A 15,258-nucleotide genomic window follows, 5' to 3' on the forward strand; every position below is an offset into this window, starting at 1 on the left:
CATCCAATCTCTAAATTGGACTACTACTTTGGTGGATAAAGTGAAGCAAGAGTACTCCAAGACTTTTGACTGTCTACTAGCCAAATTTGACAAAAGGTTCACAGATAACTTGCCAGTGCTGAGCACACTCAAAGCCTTAGATCCAAGCTTGATCAAGTTTATGGACACAGAGTTGCTCAAGCGTTTTTCTGCTCTTTACAGCAAGCTGAATATTGACAAAATTCTTATCAAATCTCAAGCTGGTATTGCCAAGCATTTCTTGCTTGATGAGGAGAAAAAGCCAGAAAACTTCCTAGACATTGTTGACCATCTTCAGGCATTACCAGTGGCTTACTCAGAAGTAATAAAGTACTTTGTATTGCTGCCACACTTCCTGTGATAACAGCAAGCAATGAGCATTTGTTTTCTAGCCTAGAAATAGTGAAAAACTACCTACAGTCTACAACAGGAGACAGTTGTCTCAGTCACCTCCTTTTGTTGTTTGTAGAGAAGGATTTAGTAAAAATTGGACTACAACCAGCTTGTTGATAATTTTGAAAAGACAAAACCTTGGTGGTTCCCCTTGTTACCTTGAGTGTTGTAATATTTTTTTCTCTTGTTATGTTTTTCCTTTTTGTAAATATATTTGATGTGAAAGATTTCTGCTGAAGGAAAACCAAGATTTTGGTTATAACCCTCAGCACGTTAATGAAGATTACTTTCACTGACATATTGTTTACTTAAACAAGGAAGTCTCTTGCTAAGGAAGGCCAGCCTGTAGTCTGGTTGAATCTTCCACTTTAAGTTTAATCACTTTACCTCATTGACTGTGATCTTTGATGTTATAATTAATCTTAGAAGTCAGTGTGGCTGAGTTCCACATTCAGTTACAGTACATTTCCAAGCAACATATGGGTGCTGAAAATGCATTTCTAATTAGAATATTTAATTGGTGTGCTGCCAAAACCTGCATGCTTTCTTATGTGACACAGAGTGAGTCAGGGGGGCCAAGATGGAGTTCATGCCCACCCCAAGATTTGGCCCAAATGGCGCCTCTGCTTTTACCCCTACTCTGTGTTCTTGTTTAGTATTTGGAATCCTCCCAGTGAAAAAACACTTTATATTTGTGGAAACTACTTTTAAAAGTCTTAAATAGCCTAGGCCTACTCATTTATATCATTTCTAAAACCATGTCACTTTATTTACCCCTATTCTCACCAATATGCAAATATATAGCCCAAATTACTATGAAGTTCTGGTAAAATCTCTTACTACTGGCAAAGCTCTAGTTTAGAGGCCTATGGTTGTCCAGGGAAACAGTTGAGTTAAATGAGTAAAGCTTTCAGGAATGAATCCTGGGCCTAAAATACATCCTGGGAAGTAGGGAGGCTCTATTAATCTAATATGTTATTCTGATTTTCATTTCTAGGGTTTAGAAGATTTAGGTAGCTTATTTAATCTTTTTAATTGGGTCTAGATTTTTTAATGCAATTCCTATTCATTCAGTAGAATTTTAAGCCATGTAAAATTTTAGAAATTGTGATTGTGTTTTATTGATCATAGGCTATGAGCCTAGCACCAATCTCTACTTAGGCCAGCATTTGTTTTTAGTTAATATCAAATACTGTTAACAATGCCACCAAAAAGATCCCATGAAAGCCCAAAATGGCAACAAACAAGTCTGCTGCTTATGACCATAATTTGGACAAGGAACTAGCTGCAATGAGCAGCCATGTTTGTAATAGTGTGGTTGTGTACTGATTCCCTAGATATAAGCAAATCTGAGTCAATCTTCTCACAAAAATGACCAGGCATTTGGGTTGTGAATAGAAGTGACCAGGTTACAAAGGTAGCACCAGATCTGGTATTAGTGAAGCCTAAATTAAGAAAATTATCAGTAAGATGCTAAAACTGCTTCAGCCTACTATAGCTACTATGACTCTGTTAAGCTTTTCCTTGAATGTCTAAAAAACATTCTTTGTACCACACTGTAAAATTCCTAACTAGATACAGGGATGGCCCAATGCCTTTGTTGCTGGATCTTGTTCTGATTAGTAGTAATTGGATCAGTCCTGGCATAGCACCTTTACCACTACTCAGTGCAAGTAGCCATATCATCATAAGCTGTTGATTTATACAATGCCAAAAAACATTGAATACTTAGAAAACATGTGTATACAGATTATAGTCTAATCCAAAAGGAACTAACAGAATATAATTGGACCTTCATTGATTCAATGAGTATAGAAGATTCATAGTGTGCCACTTAAAATTTATTGATTGATTTTGTCAACATTCATCTACAAAGTTGATATGTCAGAAGACTTAAAAATGTCTAGGAAATGGGAAACAAGCTTTGGAGGTTGTATTCACAGAATTTAAAGTGCCAAAACCCTATAGGCAAGTGTATTCTCCTGATGAGCCCTTGTGTTGGGTTGTTGCCTCTGAATTATTTGTCTTTATTGTTTCTGTTGTTTGGTAAATGACAACTTATACTTATTGACGACATGACTGCCTGTCCATGGATTATTCTTTATGGTTGATTGTGTATGGCTATGCTGTTTGACCTATGTGATTGTATGGATGATTAGGGTTAAGGCCTCATTCAAGTGCTGGTCTATATTAATCACTAATTTAGGAAAACAGTCTTCCTTTTCTCCTTCTGTCTCTTTTTTTATGTGTTTGTGCTGTTGCATTGGTGATTTCTCTTTTTGTAATAATTACCAAAGATACAAACAAGTATGTAACCCTGTGAAAAATATCTGTAGAAAGATATATGAGCAGTATGAGGAGGCATCAGCTAAATCAAATCATAAATTTTTTTGGAATTATACCTGAGGTAAAAAGCCTGGAAGACATGCAGTTACCCAGCTGATACAAAAGGGATGTAAAATTCATGATCCCAAGCAATAGCAAATTTCCTTAGTCATCAATTTGCTAGTCTTTTCACACTTGTTGACAGTGCTCCACTCCCAGATCCCACAAAGTACAACATTATAAGTGTAATTTTGACTATTACTGTCAGCAGATTTGAACTTGAAACCTGTCTTAATGCAAATAAGTCAGTTAGACCAGATGGCATTCACCCTTGACTACTAAAAGAAGCAAAAGCTGAATTGTCTATTCCTCTTACCCAGCTTTTCTAGATTTAAAGTATATACCTACAGAATGGAAGTTAGCATACAGACCTTGTGCAAATTAGTGGTAATAGAGATGAGGCAGTTAATTACCAAATAATCAGTATCACCTCTGTTATGGGAAAAATACTTGACAGCATAGTCAACTTCACAGTCATTTGACACCTGACTCATGGTAAGCTGTTGTCCTCATGCCAGCATGGTTTTCCATTCTACTAGATCACTTGAGACCAACCTCATTAATGGATCTGAATATGTCACTGAGCTTATAGACAAGGGTTTTCTGAGTTGATAAGGTTTTTCTGGACTTAGTAAAAGCATTTGATAAGGTGTGTCACAGAAGAATGTATATTAAGCTAGAAGCTATTGGTATTAATACATAAACTATTAACTGGGTAGTGCTTTTCCTTAGCAGTAGGAAACAAGCAGTTATAGGGTTTGGGGAAAATGGGCAGTCATTTCTCTCTGGTGTTGTGGAAGTGAGAAGTGGAGTACCTCAAGACACAGTCCTTGGCCCAACTTTATTGAATATTTTCATTAATAACATACCTTCTACCATCAAAATTAAATAAGCTTTTATTCAGACCATTGAAAAGTATTTGGTTCAGCTGAAAGTTCAGAAAAAAAAATTAGAAACCATTCAAGCACACTTTAACTCATTTACTTGCTGCACAAGGACTTGAAAGCTGAAGTTTAATGTCTAGAAATGCAAAGTTAACAAATTTGAAAAAAACTCAAGCAAAATATTTAATCTAGTCAATGGACAAAACAAGGTGACCTATTGTCAGTTGTCATGCTAATCATGACCTGAATCTATTAGTTGGCAAACTGCTAAAGTTTAGTTTGCATGCCCTTACTGTTGCTGCAAAGACTATTCAGACTCTTGCTATATAATATGAAAAAACTTCGTTTTCTTAAAGATTTAAAGAGGCTGCGTCCCAAAGTCGAACCTTAAAACGTACAGGAATTAGGGGAGGCAGGTGGGGGGCTGCCGCCCTCAAACCCCCCGCTTTTAAAGACTCTTTTGTACAGGTTTTTTGTTGTACACCAACAAACCCCCAGCTCTTAGCTTGTGTGCTCTGTGTCTGGGAAACAGTTTCAATAATTATGTTAAAATGTAAATGGAGTGGTCAACTTCATTATTACTAATTACTAGTTTCGGCGCAATGGTTCTCCTGTCCTCTTGTGTTTAACATTTTTCGAAGTTATTCCATTATTCATTCATTTCAATTTTTTGTTAATTAAAAGAGGGCCTTTCCGAAGCCAAGAGCGGGGGGCTAGGGGGGCGGCAGCCCCCACAACAAAAAACCTGTACAAAAGAGTCTTTAAAAGCGGGGGGTTTGGGGGGTGGCAGCCCCCCAACTGCCCCTCCTAATTCCTTTACGTTTTAAGGTTTCGACTTTGGGACGCGGCCTCTTTAGCCCTTTAAGAAAACGAAGTTTTTTTCATATTATTTCTGTACGTTTTTCTACAATCCATGGTGGATGTAATTTAATAATAATTTTCCATGTTTATTTTCTCGCTTTCTGTATCAATAAATTCAAACTGACAAAATTATCTAATTCTGATAATTTTAATAGTTTAGCAGCTTAATTAAAAATTTAGCAGCTAGTGGTTTTTACCCACCCGCCTCCGGTTTATGGGCCCAGCGCGCTTCTGTTGAGCCAAGCTGCTGTTATGCTTGTTATCAAACAAGTTATTACAATAGAAAATTTCACCAACGGCTTCAATTAGGAAATCAATTTAAATGGTTCTTTTAACTTGCTTCCATCAAGCCTTACCCCCGCTTCAGTATAAATTCTTGTGAACATTCCAGTATGTAATTCTGATCACATGTTTCCATGTTTATTTTCTCCCTTTCTGTATCAATAAATTCAAACTGACAAAATTACCTAATTTTACAAATTATAAAAAGTTAGCAGCTAGCGGTTTCGATCCACCGACCTCTGGTTTATGGGCCCAGCACGCTTCCGCGGCGCCAAGCTGCTGTTAGTGTAAGAATTTTTCAAACAAGTGATGTTATTACCAGAGAAAATTTTACCTTCAATGGGGAAATGGGTTTTTCTAAGCTAGAAAGTCGGGGGGTTAAGATTTTCCAACGAAACTTTCCAGGAAAATTACTCGGAGAATTCCGCGTCGAATGAGTCTTTGTACACCCAGATCCGATGTCGGCTGTGACCTGTAGGCGTGGCAGAAAAAAAAAGGGTTTCTGTCATTTTTCTCAAATAAAAATTTTACGGATTAAGACAGAATTTTTTGAAGCTTTCAGTCAGTCTCACCATGTCGAGCTGATCATTTTGATGTACTTGATGTTGAAATTCGTAACTTTTAACAACAAAAAACTTAACATGGGCTCTTATGGGGAAATGGGGTTTTTCTAAGCTAGAAAATCAGGGGGTTAAGATTTTCCGACGAAACTTTCAAGCAAAATTACTCGGAGAATTCCGCGTCGAATGAGTCTTCGTACACCCAGATCCGATGTCGGCTGTGACCTGTAGGCGTGGCGAAAAAAAAAGAACATGAACATTATGTGGCTATGCGTGGTTTCTGGAAAACAGGGAAGGAGTTATCGGATCGAGCTGAAATTTCGCGAATAAGCTCCTGGGACCTAGGGGACCTTAACTTGTGAATTTCAGCCCGATCGGACTACGTTAAAGGGGGGCTGGGGTTGGGGGGTCGAAACTTTCGGCCAGATTTTCCCCACGAAGGAAAAATCGGAGGGAATGAAATTTGGCAGGTTTCTTAGTTGGAGTTCGGGCTACGAAATGCATCCCTCCCCATCCCTCTGCGACCACTGGAACCAAAGATCGCTTAACATTGTCGTGGTTCGCCTCTTTAAAGAGGCATGAGTGTGCCTCCTTGATTCAAGAGAACTTTCAGTAGTTGCTCCTCTTTAGCTGTTTCAAAGCTCTATAAAGGTTTAACTCAGCCTACTAGAGTTTGTGAAATACATTGCCAACCAAATTAATGAATTAGACCAAGAAACTCTAGAATTAGTTCACAGCTGTACAGCTAAATACAAAAAAGGTTTCTGTGACATTTCCCACCCCTATCAGCTGGAAAAATTGAGCTTACCCTCACTCACTTATTGCCAAAAGAGAGGGGATATGATTATGACATTCAAGCTGCTCAATGATAAACAACTTACTCCAAATATCTTTCAACCAGATGTCTTTTCAAGAACAAGAGGACATGATCAAAACACAAACATGCCAACTCAAGGTCTTCTCAGGAAACAGTCTCCTCTGCCAGTATTTAGTCATTCAAATCATCAGTATACAAGGAATGGTGTAATAAGCCCAGCAATTAGTTTGCGACTCACCTGATCAGTAAGCACACTCTCTCATCACTGGTCAGTGACTACAAGATCATCCTATTGCTTGCAAGTGTGATTTAAGAAAAGTAAGCAATATAAAGATTTTCTCACTCTATTTAAGATGTTGATTTACAAATCTATAAAAACTTATAAATTATGATTTAGCAAAGGTATGAGTCTCAGAACACTTTTTTTGTGCCTAAGAGGTAGATCTATTTTTCAAGGTTTCTCCTTTACAAGACAAAGATTATGAAAGGTAAGTATACCTTAGAGGGAGAAGGAGGGGGTTTAAGTAATTTAAATGCCTTTCTAGGGGACTTTAAGGGTGAGGCAGAACCATACACTCTGGGTCAAGGCTCAGGCTGAACAGGTCCATTGCCTCCATATTAAAAAGTACATATGATTATTGGTTGGATAAGAAAAGTGAATTTGGACCCCCACCCTTATCACATGTTTTCCATCTAGCTGTCAAACTCTTTCTTCCCCTACTGTGTCCTCCAGCTTAACATCTAACTCATAAACAATTTCTATCTGATGTCTGCTCCTTTCTTGACATTCTTCTACCAGATGTCTCCTTGATTCCATGGCCATCTTACATTTTTGGCAAAATGGAGAATTAGCCCTCCCCAATATTGGCAAGGTGCTTCCCAATTTTTTCAATACCTCTTATGGAAACAAGATGTCTCCATGTTTTCATGACATCTTACATATTTGTCAAAATGGTGAATTAGCCCTCCCCAATATTGGCAAGGGGTATCTCAAAATTTCCAATACTTCTTGTGGCTTCAGTTACCATTCTTGACACCAACGTTTTTTTGCTGAAGTACTGTACATATTTAGTCAGCATGGGGTTAAACCTTGGAAGCATCTCCTTTGCTTCATTTTATCCCGCCTTTCTGTGCCAATTCTGTTCCATTCTTCCAATACTCCAACTCATTATTGCTGATTTTCAGCAGCCCTGAGAGATGGGAATGAAAGGTCATTGTCCCTAACCTTTTGGTAATTTTCCAATCTTGGCTGCTTCATCTGCTATCTCATTACCTTCAATCACCAAGCATCTAGAGACTTACATCAGAGTAACTCTATTTCCTTTGGATGGCAGACTATTCATTGCTTCATAACATTTCCACTCAGTTCTTTTCCAGCTCTTTATATTCTGAAGAACCTAATGGAATCTCGTGTCTATAACTTGTGCTTATTCTTCCCATCAAGTTTCATCCCCATCTCTCCACTCTAAGCGTTTTCCAAGATTTCTGTTTCCCCCCTCCAACCCCCTATGCTCCCGGATCCGATTCGAATTGAAAATGGAGCATCTGAGACATAAGATTCTTCTATATATCAAGTTTCATTAAGATCCGATCACCCATTCGTAAGATACCTCGATTTTCACGTTTTCAAGAATTCTCGTTTCTCCCTCCAACTCCCTTTAATATCACCGGATCTGGTCGGGATTTGAAAAGAGAGTTCTAAAGCACAAGATTCTTCTAGATATCAAATTTCATTAAGATATGATCACCCGTTTGTAAGTTACAAATACCTAATGTTTTAAATTTTTCCGAATTACTCCCCCCCCCAACTCCACCAAAGAGAGTGGATCCCGGTCCGGTTATGTCAGTCACCTATCTTGGACTTGTGCTTATTCTTTCCACCAAGTTTCATCCTGATCTCTCCGCTTTAAGTGTTTTCCGAGATTTCTGGTCCACTCCCCTAATGACACTGGATCCGGTCGGGATTTAAAATAAGAGGTCTGAGTTTCGAGGCCCTTCTAAATATGAAATTCCATTAAGATACGATCACTCTTTCGTAATCTCTTTTTCTAATTTTTTAGAATTAACCCTCCCTCCCCCAACTCCCCCAAAGAGAGCAGATCCGTTCCGGCTATGTCAATCCCGTATCTAGGACTTGTGCTTATTTTTCCCACCAAGTTTTATCCCGATCCCTCCACTCTAAGCATTTTCCAAGATTTTAGGTTCCGCCCCCCAACTTACCCTTTCCCGGATCCGATCGGGATTTAAAATAAGAGCTTAGAGACATGATATCCTTTCAAATATTAAATTTCATTAAGATCCGATCACTCCTTCGTAAGTTAAAAATACCTCACTTTTTTAACTTTTCAGAATTAACCCTCCTCCCCCCAACTTTCCCGAAGAGAGCGAATCCGTTTCGGTTATGTCAATCACGTATCTAGGACTTATTATTATTTTTACACCAAGTTTCATCCCGATCCCTCCACTCTAAGCGTTTTCCAAGATTTTAGGTCCCCCCCAACTCCCCCCAATGTCACCAGATCTGGTTGGGATTTAAAATAAGAGCTCCGAGATACGATATCCTTCCAAACATCAAATTTAATTAAGATCCGATAACTCCTTTGTAAGTTAAAAATACCTAATTTTTTCTAATTATTCAGAATTAACCCCCCCCCCCCCAAACTCACCCAAAGAGAGCGGATCCGTTCCGGCTATGTCAATCACGTATCTAGGACTTGTGCTCATTTTTCCCACCAAGTCTCATCCCGATCCCTCCACTCAAAGCGTTTTCCAATATTTTAGGTTCCCCCTATCAATTTCCCCCAATGTCACTGGATCCAGTCGGGATTTAAAGTAAGAGCTATGAGACACGATATCCTCCCAAACTTCAAATTTCATTAAGATCCGATCACTGCTTCGTAAGTTATAAATACCCCATTTTTTCTAATTTTTTAGAATTAATCCTCCCCCGCCCCAAACTCCCCCAAACAGAGCAGATCCATTCCGGTTATGTCAATCACGTATTTAGGACTTCTGATTATTTTTCCCACCAAGTTTCGTCCCGATTCCTCCACTCTAAGCGTTTTCCAAGATCTTAGGTTCCCCCCTCCAACTCCCCCCAATGTCAACGGATCTGGTCGAGGTGTAAAATAAGAGCTCTGAGACACGATATCCTTCCAAATATCAAATTTCATTAAGATCCCATCACCCGTTCGTAAGTTAAAAATACTTCATTTTTTCTATTTTTTCCACATTAACCGGCCATCCATCCCCCCCCCCCCAGATGGTCAAATCGGGAAACTGACTATTTCTAATTTAATTTGGTCCGATCCCCGATTCGCCTGCCAAATGTCATCGTCCTAGCTTACCCGGAAGTGACTAAAGTAGCAAAACCAGGACAGACCGACAGACAGACCAACAGAATTTGCGATCGCTATATGTCACTTGGTTAATACTCACGAACTTACGAAGGAGTGATCAGATCTTCATGAAACTTCATATTTAGAAGGACCTCGTAACTCAGATCTCTTATTTTAAATCTCAACCGGATCCAGCGTCATTGGGGGGGGGGGGGCAGTTGGGGGGACCGGAAATCTTAGAAAATGCTTAAAGCAGAGAGATCAGGATGAAACTGGATGGGAAGAATAAAAACCTGTCTAAGATACGTGACTGGCATAACCGGACCGGATCTGCTCTCTTTGGTGGAGCTGGGGGGTGGGGTAATTTTGAAAATTGAGGTATTTGTAACTTACGAAAGAGTGATCAGATCTGAATTAAGTTTGATATTTGGAAGGATCTCATGCTTTAAAGCTCTAATTTTAAATCCTGACCAGATCCTGTGACATTGGGGGGAGTTGGAGGGGGAAACCGGAATTCTTAGAAAACGTGAAAATTGGGGTACTTTTATCTTACGAATAGGTTGATCGGATCTTGATGAAATTTGATATTTAGAAGGAATTCATGTCTCAGAGCTCTTATTTCAAATCCCGACCAGATCTTTTGACATTGGGGAGAGTTGGAGCAGGGAAATCTTGGAAAACACTTGGAGTGGAGGAATCGGGATGAAGCTTGGTGGATAGAATAAGTAAATGTCCTTGATACGTGATTGACGTAACCATACTGGATTCGCTCTCTTTGGGGGAGTTGGGGGGAGGGGTTCAGTGATTTGGCGAGTTTGGTGCTTCTGGACGTGCTAGGACGATGAAAATTGGTAGGCGTGTCAGGGAGCTGAACAAATTGACTTGATAAAGTCGTTTTCCCAGATTCGACCATCTGGGGGGCTAAAGGGAGAGTAAAAATTAGAAAAAATTAGGTATTTATAACTTACGAGTGGGTGATGGGATCTTAATGAATTTTGATATTTAGAAGGACATCGTGACTCAGAGGTCTTATTTTAAATCCTGACCGGCAATAAGCCTCTGATTTTCCTTTCAAATCAATCTATTGATTCTTAGAATTTTGTTAGAGCTCATACCATATGAGCTCTTGGCTCTTAGCTCTTCTTGCCTCGTCACAAGTGCCATATAAGCTCTTGTTATAGATATGCAACTGTACAGTTACCATTTTGTTCTCAAAATTTGAGAACATGATGAAAGGAAACATGATGATCTGATTAGTAGAAATACATGCACATTATAAAATAAGAATTTCATTATAGCTATTGACCCTCACTCTCACAGAAAGTTGAAATTCTCTCTTAGCTAACCATCAAAACTGTTCGTTATTATAATTTTGTCTATTGGCTGTTTTGACCATGTCTTACTTCTCAATATAATTTACAATGAAGATAAAGCTATTCCAAGTTTTTAAATAATTTATTATTGAATTCATGTGTATCTCACCTTTTAGGATGAAAATGTTGTGCTTCTGGAAGACTCATTAAGATTTGAAGCAACTGGAGTTGGTGCCTGTGGATTAGACAAATACGCATTTCACTTCAATTTCTTCGAGTCCATAAATCCTGGCGTAAGTCAATAGTTGATTAAACGATCAGAACTTACGGTTTATATCTATTTCTTAGAGAAAGCTTTTAACTGTTCAGCAAGTCAAGAACATCAGGGATATTGTACCGAATTAATAATCCATTGAATTTATGTTCAAATGAGCCCTCTTCGATTATTTTGCTACCACTGGTTTGAGACTATCACCCATGAAAAAAATTAATAAAAAAAAGTGCAAATAAACATGCAACCATGGCTTTTCCTCTTAGAAGAATACAAATCCTGATATTTCAGTTGATTTCAAATTTATGCTCGAGTGCTTCCCAATATGCTTTGTTTGATGATGTAATTTAAAGACCACCCCTCTCTCAGGCTTTGTTTTCTGCCTTTTTTTTTAAAGGACGCGAATTTTATTATGATAACAGCTTTTCTTTTTTAAATAAAAATCGATGAATTGTACATATTTCAACGCCCCATGAAAAACAGATTCTATTGGTGTACATATTGCTATATAAATTCATTTTTTTTTTACAGTTTCTGTTATTTTTGGCACAGCTTTACTTCTAATTTGTTTTCACAAACTGTTTGATAAACAGTAAAAGGGTCATCTTGAAACAAGGGCAATATTGCACCATTAGATACATAAATAGTGGTTGCCAGTTGAACATGACACCAAACAAAGAAAATAAGGGGCAAAATTCTTCACAAGTTTTTGCTAAGGCTAGGGCAAGTAGAATAACAAAAGTACAAAAAAAAAATGCACAGGTGCATGTTAGAAAAAATAGTAGAAAAATGAAAAGGATATGTTTATCAACGAGTTCGCGGTAATGATCTGTAAGTGGGGAGCAACTCAACTCAACAGTAACTGAAAGTCTAAAAAACGGAATTTTGTTGACCATAGATATATCAAAAGAATTGGCTTTTAATTCTAATTACAAATATATAAAATTCATAAAGTTTAATGGTGCCCATCAAAAGCTACGAGCCTGAGAAAATATGCCTCATTTTCGAAAAAGAGTAAAGCATCCCCAAAATATCATGCAATCTTAATGAAAAATAAACCGTCACATCCAGCATATCAGAGAACTCTCCTTTAGAGGTTTCAAGCTCTTACCTACAAGAATGTGGAACTTTACATTTTTGCTGGAAGAAAAAATTGTGGATGCTGGTTTATTTATGTGTTTTGTCGTTTTTTTTTGGTCCCCAGGGGTGATCATGTCGAGCCAATGGTTCTGTAAGACGGGGAGAGGGCTCATTCGAACAGAAATAAAAAGTTCTAGTTTCCTTTTTAAGTGACCAAAAAGATGGGAGGGTGACTAGCCTCCCTCTCACGCCCCTTAGTTCCCGAGGACACCCGATTAAAATTTAAAGGTAGCCATTAGATTCAGCTTAGTTCAAAGGTCCAATATTTGTACATTTGGGGATGACGTGACCCCCCCCCCCTCAAGTCACTGAGGAAAGACCTGTAAGTTACGCAATTTGCCTGAATATTCTAGGGGGGGGGATTTTCTGTGACGAAGAAAGTTTATCTGAGCAATTTTTGCAAAAGGAATGTTATTACCAGGGAGGAGGGTACGGGTTTTTCTAGTATGATTTGAAAAACGGTAAGAAATTAAGTAAATAACTGAAAGTAAACAAAAGGATAGAGATCCTCCAGAGCCATTGCTGGTGCATAGGGCGTCGAAATTAAAACTTCAAACGAACAGAAATTATTCCGTATGAGGGGGGCAGCTCCTTCCTCAGTTCTTCCCTCTTTACGTTAAAGTATGACTTTTTCGTACATTTCTTTAAAAGAGACTGCTCAAACATTAAGGGCCGTTGAGTTTGATTGAGAAGTATTTTTAAAGAACTTTAAGGTTTTAGCTTAAAGAGCGAAGGATTCGTGAGGGAGCTGCCCTCCTCACATACGGAATAATTTCTATTCGTTTTAATTTTCAATATTGCTCCTTACTTTTAGTTGAAAAAACTTGAAAGGGAAATCAGATTAAAGAACGTTCAGAGATCGATGGTATTTTTTTTTCCAGTACTAGATATTACAACACAGCAGAACGCACTACTAATAGAGGTATTTAAAAAAAATGTAATATTGAAAAGTGAATAAATGAAATATAATAAATTGAAAACGGAGTAAAATGAACAAAGTCAAAACTAACTTAGAACCAAACATTTTTTTCCTAAATCTGTCCTCTGCCATCTGTATTTTTCTCTTATACACTGGTATATACTTTTGTTCAAGTATATATATTGTTCAAGTATTTGACTCTCCATTTTTCCATTTATCCTTAAACCAATAAGAGTTCTACAAAATCACGCAGTTAGGCTTTTAGCAGGGATTCCTCCTCGTCAATCTGTTCGGGAATTTTATCCAACCTTTAAAATTTTGCCAGCCGCGAGCCTCCGTGAATTTTATGTATTGTGGTTTATTTTTGGATTACTGCAGGATATTCAACCACGGTGTTTTAGTGATTTATTATGTATTAGGTCCTTTGTTCATTCACACGATACAAGGGGCAGTGTTGATTTAGGTGAACCTAGAGCCAGAGGCATTTCTTCCCATTCATGATTTTCTGTTTTATATAAAGGTACACGGAAATGGAGTAGTTTGACGAGTAATACAAGGAGTATTGGAGACCCTGTTATATTTCGGAAAACCATTAAGGAACTGTTTTTGTAGATAATGAGTTTTGATTCATTCATTTATTTTATTTATTGTGGGGGTTATGATGATATGTAGTTCCCAGAGGATAAGTAAAGTAAAGATATTTTTTTCATATTTATAGTTGAGTGTGGTGGTAGTAGTGGTGTCGGTGGCCTAGTGTTCTTTTATTTTATGTATTTGTTTTCTCTATCTCCTCCTCGGACAAGCTTTGCTTTTTAGGGGAGGTAGTAACCATTTTTATGGCACTTGGTATCTACCAAGTGCTTTAGAGCTCTTATGCTAAATAGTGGCAGGGTCTGGTGACATTTTCGGGAGTTGGGGGGGGGGGCAAAAATCTTGGAAAACGCCTAGAGTGGAGGGATCGGGATGAAACTTGGTGGGAAAGATAAGCAGAAGTCCTAGATACTTGATTGACATGACCGGAACAGATACACTATATTTGGGGGGTTGGGGGGGGGGTGATTCTTAAAAATTAGAAAGAATGAGGTATTTTTAACTTACGAAGGAGTGACCGGACCTTAAATGAAATTTCATATTTAGAAGGACGTCGTAACTCAGATCTCTTATTTTAAATCCCGACCGGATCCAGAGCCATTAGGGGGGAGGGGTTGACGGGAACCGGAAATCTTGGAAAACACTTAAAGCGGAGAGATCAGGATGAAACTTGGTGGGAAGAATAAAAACAAGTCCAAGATACGTGATTGACATAACCGGAATGGGTCTGCTCTATTTGGTGGAGGTGGGGGGAGGTGAGTAATTCGGAAAAATTAGAAAAAATGAGGTATTTGTAACTTACGAACGGGTGATCAGATCTTAATGAAATTTGATATTTAGAAGGATCTTGTGCTTTAGAGGTCTAATTTTCAATCCTGAACAGATCCGGGAACATTTGGCGGAGTTAGAGGGTGAAACCGGAATTCCTGGAAAACGTGGAAATTGAGGTATCTTTATCTTACGAATGGGTGATCGGATCAAACAGTTTGTGGTAACGAACTGTAGTAAGGAGCGACCCGGCTCAATAGTAAACGAAACTCTAAAAAACGAAATTTTGATGATATACAAAAATGTGGAATTTCGTATTTTTTGCCAGAAGACAGATCACGGGTGCGTGTTTATTTGTTTCTTTTTTTTTTCTTTTCCCCGGGGGTCATCTTATCGACCAACTGGTTCTAGAATGTCGCAAGAGGGCTCATTCTAACGGGAATGAAAAGTTCTAGTGCCCTTCTTAAGTGACCAAAAAAATTGGAGGGCACCTAGGCCCCTCCCACGCTCATTTTTTTCCCAAAGTCAACGGATCAAAATTTTGAGATAGCCATTTTGTTCCACATAGTCGAAAACCATAAAACTAGGCCTCCTTCCCCACCTCTTATTTCTCAAAATCGTCTGATCAAAACTAAGAAAAAGCCATTTAGCCAAAAAAAAATTAATATGAAAATTTCATTTTAATAATTTATGTGCGGAGAGCCAAAATCAAACATGC

At 38.3% G+C, this 15,258-nt stretch overlaps 1 protein-coding gene across 1 annotated transcript in view; it reads left to right on the forward strand.

Annotated features, from left to right (window-relative positions):
• LOC136041804 (very-long-chain (3R)-3-hydroxyacyl-CoA dehydratase-like) overlaps positions 1-15,258 on the forward strand; it is a 52,106-nt gene that overhangs the window by 542 nt on the left and 36,306 nt on the right. The window contains exon 2 of the mRNA XM_065726561.1: positions 11,028-11,144. Coding sequence (XP_065582633.1) covers positions 11,028-11,144 — 117 coding nt within the window. The remainder of the gene's footprint in view (positions 1-11,027; positions 11,145-15,258) is intronic.

Source organism: Artemia franciscana, unplaced genomic scaffold, assembly GCF_032884065.1.
Source record: "Artemia franciscana unplaced genomic scaffold, ASM3288406v1 PGA_scaffold_38, whole genome shotgun sequence".
Lineage (NCBI taxonomy): Eukaryota > Metazoa > Arthropoda > Branchiopoda > Anostraca > Artemiidae > Artemia > Artemia franciscana.